Here is a 6,959-nt window from a genome sequence, read left to right as displayed (position 1 = left end):
CATAATTAAAATAAACCCTTAATTCCTCTTGGCTGAAGTTGGCAGACTTCAAGAAAATGGCTGAACTGAGCACTATATATATATATATATATATTCAGCTTCATTTAATCTCTTTATGGGTCTGACACAGCTGCACTGGTCTTGGACGTAAGGCAATGTTTAACAGGAACATCCTGTAGTGCCATCATACCAGTGTCCGAAATGTTAGAGAGAGTAGGTTTTCTATGGCTTACATGAGGGAATTGGCATCGAACTAAGTTGGATTTTTGAGGAGGGCCATTCAAATGGGATTTCACAGGTTTCATATGTGATCGTTCGAACCTGTATTCCTTTCATATGTGGGGCAGCCCACACACAGGAAAAGAGGGAGAACAGGTTTTGTCAATTTCTAGACAATGGGTTACAAAGGTACATTTACATTTGCGGCATTTAGCAGACGCCCTTATCCAGAGCGACGTACAAAAGTGCTTTGAGTCTCTAGTAATGAATACATTTACACTGGTACGCCAGATTACAAACCTAATATAAATATAACCCTAGAATTCTACAAACTTGGAAAGTGCTAATTTAAGTGTTTCAGGAAGAGGTAGGTTTTAGTCATCGCTTGAAGATAGTCAGGGACTCCGCTGTACGGACACCTAGGGGAAGTTCATTCCACCACCTCGGTGCCAGAACAGAGAAGAGCTTTGAAGTGTACTTACCTCTCATTCTGAGAGAAGGTGGTATCAGTCGAGCAGTGCTGGAGGATCTCAGACAGCATGGTGCAATGTGAGATGTGGTCACTGAGGTAAGATGTCGCTGGTCCAATTTTGGCCTTGTAGGCAAGCATCAGTGTTTTGAATCTGATACGTGCAGCTACTGAAAGCCAGTGAAGGGAGCACAGCAGTGGGGTGGTGTGGGAGAACTTGGGCTGATTGAACACAAGCCGTGCAGCTGCGTTTTGGATCATTTGCAGTGGACAGATAGCGTTCAGGGGAAGACCTGCCAGCAGCAAGTTGTAGTAGTCCAGTCTTGAAATCACAAGAGACTGAACAAGCATATGGGCAACCTGTGTCGACAGAAATGGTCAAATCCTTCGGATGTTGTAGAGAAGAAATCTACAAGAACGAGACACATTAGCAACATGTGGGAAGAAGGACAGTTCATTGTCAATAGTTACCCAAAGGTTACGCGCAGTGGCTGAATGGGAGAGCAGAGAGTCATGATGTGTTATTTGGAGATCTTGACCTGGAGATGAATCGACTGGGATGACCAGCAGTTCTGTTTGGCTGGGGTTGAGTTTTAGTTGGTGAGTACTCATCCATGAAGATATGGATTATATATATATATATATATATATATATATATATATATATATATATGGCGTAGCTCAGTGTTTATGATGTGGCAATTAAGATCAGAAGGTCAATCATGAGTTCAATTCCCAGCACCATGACGCTGCCACGGCTGGGTCTTTGAGCAAGGCCATTAACCCACAATTGCTCAGTTGTATGAATTATTTAATACTAATTTCCTCCTCTCTGTATAAGGATGTCTGCCAGAATGACATGCATATGAATTCAGCCTCATTCATTCTTCTTTTATGGGCTTGACACAGTTGCATGGGCTCCTCTCTGGGTGGGGTGGGCTTGGAGGGAGACTGGGCAGATGCTAAATTGCTTGGCTGGCTGAAGAGCGGGTTAGCTGATGGAGCAGCGAGGGGTTCCAAGGATTACTTCCTACATTGCACATGCCATAAAATACTGGAAGCGGTGGTATCTGATGGAGGGAAAGAAAAGATTAGTTGAGTTTCATCTGCATAGCGGTGATAAGAAAACTCATGTGAGGATATGACTTCACCAATGGAGCGGGTATAGAGGGAGAAAAGGAGGGGGCCAAGTACCGAGCCTTGGGGGACACCAGTAGTGAGTCTGCGGGGGAAATATGGATCCCCTCCATGTTACCTGGTATGAACGACCTTCCAGGTATGAAGCAAACCTTTCCCATGCTGTTCCGTGGATACCTACCCTCTTGAGGGTTGACAAAAGTGTCTTGTGGTTGACTGTGTCAAATGCTGCTGAAAGGTCCAGAAAGATAAGTACAGATGACAGCTTGGCTGACCGAGCAGCATGCAGTTTTTTAGAAACAGCCAAAAAGGCATTCTCTGTGGAATGAGCCGCTTTGAACCCAGACTGGTTCGGATCATGGAGGTTGTTCTGTGAGAGATAGACAGACAGTTGGTTAAAAACAGTGCGTTCCAGAGATATAGAAAGAAAGGAGAGAAGTGATACCGGTCTGTAGTTGTTGATGTCTGATGGATCCAGAGCAGGTTTCTTCAAGGTGGGAATGACCCTTGCTTGCTTGAAGGTAGTTGGTACATAGACAGATGTTAATGACCCATTGATGATTGTGTAGATAAAGGGCAGGAGATCTTGTGTGATGGTCTGAAGCATAGTTGAAGGGATTGGATCCAGAGGACAGGTGGTGGGATTGCAAGATTGGATGACTTGCAGTATCTCATCTTCTGTTAAGGTTGAGAAGCTTGACAGAGACGTAGTGGATTCCTGGCTGTGTTGTGTAGTCATTGTTGGGGAGGAAGTGAAGGTCTGGCAGATTTTCTTAATCTTCTCATAATAGAAGGAGGCAAAGTCATTGGCAGTCAGGGAGGGTGGATAAATGTATTTATTATTGATAAGATATAAATGAGACAATTTAGAAGACATTATGCTCAAGTGTGTTAATTGGCCATATATATTTGTTGACCCTGTGTATCTGAACTAATCAAATTATTATATTGAACCATATTGATGTGTGTGATGTATAACTAAGGATGTACAATGAAAGGTCACATGGTAATCATATACTTTTAAATAGAAGAAAATATTTGAAAAACTTTTTAAATTTATTTTTTCCTTTAATCAGACCAACATGATGAACCCTGTAAGCTTCTGAACTGTAGTGAGAATGAATTTTGTGGGGAGAAAAATGGCACTCATGGCTGCTTCTGTATTGTGGACCATCCCAGACCAAACCCTGATTATTACGGTACAAGTTTCTAAAACATTACTGCTGTGGAAACAAACATTATAAGTAATGCTATAATTCCCACAAAACCATTCCTGACCAACTACTTTTTCTTCCATCAGATGCCACTGAAATGTGTGATGGCAGATCCGGCACCATGTCTCTGTCCCGCTGTCAGCTGTTTGAAGCTGGATTTCCTGATAATAAACTTCACTTAAATGACCCCAGCTGCAGAGGAACAGTCCAAAATGACAGACTTATTTTCCACTTTGATTATGATAACCACCTCTGTGGCACACATCTCACGGTACACCCAGCTGTCAAAGCAATTGGGATTGGTTTAAATTTAGACATTATCTGTTGTGATAGAAGAGTATCTGTGAGAGTGAAAGGGAAAGTTTATAGGAAAATTATTTTTTAAAGTTTTTTATAAATTTTATTTATATATATTTTATATATTTATTTTATAATAATACATTTGTAAATCAAGAAGTCACAGATGTTTAAAACATGAATTTAACTTTAACGTTCAACCATATTTACAGGCCAATGGCACCCATATCATCTATGAGAACCGAATCCTAGGGGAGCTGGACACAGCAGGGGGCATTATTCACAGGAAGAAAAGAATGGAACTTTCCTTTTCCTGTGTGTATCAGCTCAATAAGACATTAAGCATGGACACAGAGCTTAACCCTATTCAGAGGTAGGAGTTCTGTTGAATAATAAACCTTTATGTAAGGCATTAGAGTGTAACACTTTGCATGCATTAACACCAAACTTGTATACACATTTCTAATTAATCTGTGGTTGTACTTTCTTAAAGCATTGTTAACAGGCATATTCCAGATGGAGTGGGCATGTACCAGGTCACAATGATTCCCTATATGGATGCTGGCTTCTCTCACCCTTACACTGGCAGTGTGAATATAATGGTGGGCGAATCAATCTACATAGAAGTCTCTGTTCAAGGAGTGGACAGTCGTCAGATTGCCCTGGTGATGGATACATGTTGGGCCACACCTGTAAATGAAAAGCACTACCCTGTCTACTGGGACCTGATTACTCAAAAGTAAGTAACTCTTTCCTTCTATAGATACCTTAAAAGCTTATCTTAAGCTGCCTGTGGTTCTAGTAGAATTAAGTAGGGGGAAGCTACTCAGCATGCAATGTTTGATATCTTTTACACATGAATGAAACCAATAAAACCAACTGGTAAATGAAATATTTTCAGGTGTTCTAATCCAAAAGACCGCACAGTCAAGGTTCTCAAGATTGGTTTATCCACAACTGGACGATTTTCTTTCAAGATGTTTTCTTTTCACAAAGATGAACCCAAGGTCTTCCTTCACTGCAACATTCACCTATGCCTGCTGAAAGATCAGAACTGTGCAGTGGTAAGTTCTGAACTTGATAAACAGGCAACTTTACATGTAAGATAAGAATTCAGTGTGATGATTGTCTAATAGTAACTGCATTAGCACTCATCTAATAATACCTTTTTCACACACACACCCACACCCTCACACACACACACACACACACACACACACACACACACACACACACACACACAGAAAGCGCTATTGTTTTTCCACAAATAAAACAGGGGAAGAGGGCTCTATGTGGCTGGTAACTGGAAGCAGCTTATTCAAATTATAGTGATCCTAAAGCATTAATCAGTAAACAGTGCTGAAGACAAGCACATGCCAATAAATTCATCCATTTGCTTATTACAATGTAATATAAATAAAACTGTTCGAGAACAAAGAATAAAATAATCTATTTTTTGTGTGTTTTTTACAGGTTTGTCCCACTAGAAAACACGGCCGTCCAGGCAGATCTACAAACATCCATGAAAGTGCCTCCATCTCCATTGGGCCTTTTATCTGGTCCACTAAAAACAAAGGTAAAAAGAAAGAAAAAGACATCTTTAAATTGTGAGATTTTCTAGGGATTTAAGTAAGGGCTCTGATTTGGCCAGTCAAGGACATTCACCTTTCTTTAAGGATAGACATTAAATTGATTTTTTGGGGGTATGTTTAGGATCATTGTCATATTGGACGGTCTTTCCTATCCTTCCCATCTTCAGCTTGGGTGGTGTGCTGTGTTTGTGTTTTGCTGAACATAGCGCTTGAAATTCAGAAAGGTGAATTTTGGTCTTTTCATACCATAGAACCTTTTGTCAGGTGCATAGCAAAAATAAGACTGAGTTTGTCACTTTTTCAGGAAAGATTTATTTTATGCCACCCTGCTATAGAAAGTCAAATTTGTAACATAACTGTCACATGCACAGGCCAACCAGCCAAAACCATTAAGCCTAGGAAGCTATTCAAAGTTTCCTTTGGCCTCTTAGTAGCTTCTATGATCTGTTTCCTCACTGCTCAATCATCAGTTTGGATGCCCGCTTGTTCTGTCCAATGAATTTGTTACACCACCATACTTCTTCCTAATGATCTTCAGATGGATAAGAAAAACCTTTGTAAAAAAGCAATTTTTCTAACTTGTGCCTTTTACAAATTTTTCCCAACCATGGTAAATTCTTTGCAGTACAATTAACTACTAATATTGGAATCTTCAAGAAACAGCTGGTCTTATTCTGAAGTAATCAAAATGACATCAGGTTGGGAAATTATCCTGGTGTTTAATCTGGAAGTTGATACTAAGGGTTATAGTGTGTGTATATACAGCTCAATAAAGTTAGACCTAATTTATTTTATTTTCCAAGGCATAATGTGTCTTAAGGTAAAGAATTTTACAGGGAATGATGTCACTGTATGTTGTACATACTCTTTAAACTATAATGAAAAGAAAATCAGAGTTTTTTTCATAGAGCTCTCACAGCAATGACCACAATGGTGCAGTTGTAGTTTACAGTATTGTACTATGTCAGATCATTAATTAATAATACAATTAAAAAAGTAATTAAATACAAAAAATATATATTTTTGTACTCTAACACTAACTTTTTCTTTTTGCTGTTTACAGGCTTTTAGGCTCAATCCTTCCTGGATTTCCTGAAGCACCAAGATGATTCTCTGAGTGTAAACATTTAGAGCATTGATTATACTGCGTTATAATTTAGCTATTAATTAATTTCTGGCTTCTGAATCATAAAGAATCTTTATAATTATTATTTAAAGGGTTACATAGATCGGGTTCAATGATTTAACATTTAGTTAACCATGAGGGACTTTTAGATTCATGTAATTTGGGGATTTGTTATCAGAATTAATATAGATTTTATTGAATGGGAGATGAATTAAGCCAATTAATACATTTACTTAATTAATTAATTAATCAATTAAGTAAACACGTAAGCAAGTAAAGTCAAGCGGTAATTTGATGTTGGGTTTCAAATCAATTATGCACTTTGCAGGCTACAATGATTATACAGTATTTATTTTCCATGTCTGTACTCTTCTACAGTTTCAATAAAGTTCTCTCTTTAAAGTCATAATTGTTGCATTGTTTCCTGTTCCCTTTTTCCCCATAATTAGTGTCACTATGCAATTGGCAAACAACAATAGAATAGCAATAATAATAAAGCAGCTAAGCGCCGCCCAAGTGGCAGCCTGTTGCAGCAGATCCCATTAAGTTTGTGCTTTTTTAAAAATTTATTTCATAATGTTCCGGCACTGTGTTTTTTTTCTTTTTGAGTGTACGCGTGAAGTCACAGAGTTTGCTCTATTTTTCCTGCTTCTTTGGACATTGTTCACAGTCACGTCGGGAAACTCTGTTCACAGCCACGGTCCCATTGTTTACACCAGGGATCAGCTGTTAGCATTCCGCAACACGCCAATGCTACTACAAGAAAAAACGGATATTCCCCGCCAGCTAAGACGGAGAAGACAGGGGGAACCATGCTGGAGCTATGTGTCGGCCTAAAAGGAGACGTTACAGACCAACTCTCCCATCCATTGTCATGGGAAATGTAAGATCTTTACCCAGCAAGA

General features: G+C 39.2%; 1 protein-coding gene across 1 annotated transcript; it reads left to right on the top strand.

The window, feature by feature from the left end:
* The first annotated feature begins 741 nt into the window (after positions 1-741).
* On the top strand, positions 742-5,999 carry LOC124376383 (pancreatic secretory granule membrane major glycoprotein GP2-like). The gene is made up of 8 exons (XM_046835437.1): positions 742-787; positions 2,902-3,024; positions 3,126-3,310; positions 3,549-3,709; positions 3,830-4,075; positions 4,238-4,400; positions 4,810-4,912; positions 5,992-5,999. The coding sequence occupies exons 3-8, from the start codon at positions 3,137-3,139 to the stop codon at positions 5,997-5,999; spliced, it is 855 nt and encodes a 284-aa protein (XP_046691393.1). The 5' UTR covers positions 742-787; positions 2,902-3,024; positions 3,126-3,136.
* The last annotated feature ends 960 nt before the right edge of the window (positions 6,000-6,959 follow it).

This window comes from Silurus meridionalis, chromosome 22 (genome assembly GCF_014805685.1).
Source record: "Silurus meridionalis isolate SWU-2019-XX chromosome 22, ASM1480568v1, whole genome shotgun sequence".
In the NCBI taxonomy this organism is placed as follows: Eukaryota; Metazoa; Chordata; class Actinopteri; order Siluriformes; family Siluridae; genus Silurus; species Silurus meridionalis.
The sequence above is the reverse complement of the archived record's forward strand: the minus strand, read 5'-3'. Positions and strand labels throughout refer to the sequence as shown.

What these genes read in the sequence shown, in the direction of transcription:
- LOC124376383 (XM_046835437.1), top strand. Translation starts at nt 3,137, where the DNA reads ATGTGTGATGGCAGATCCGGCACCATGTCTCTGTCCCGCTGTCAGCTG. An exon ending in TCTGTGGCACACATCTCACG is followed by an intron (nt 3,311 to 3,548) that starts GTACACCCAGCT and finishes CCATATTTACAG; the next exon opens with GCCAATGGCACCCATATCAT. An exon ending in AAGATCAGAACTGTGCAGTG is followed by an intron (nt 4,401 to 4,809) that starts GTAAGTTCTGAA and finishes TGTTTTTTACAG; the next exon opens with GTTTGTCCCACTAGAAAACA.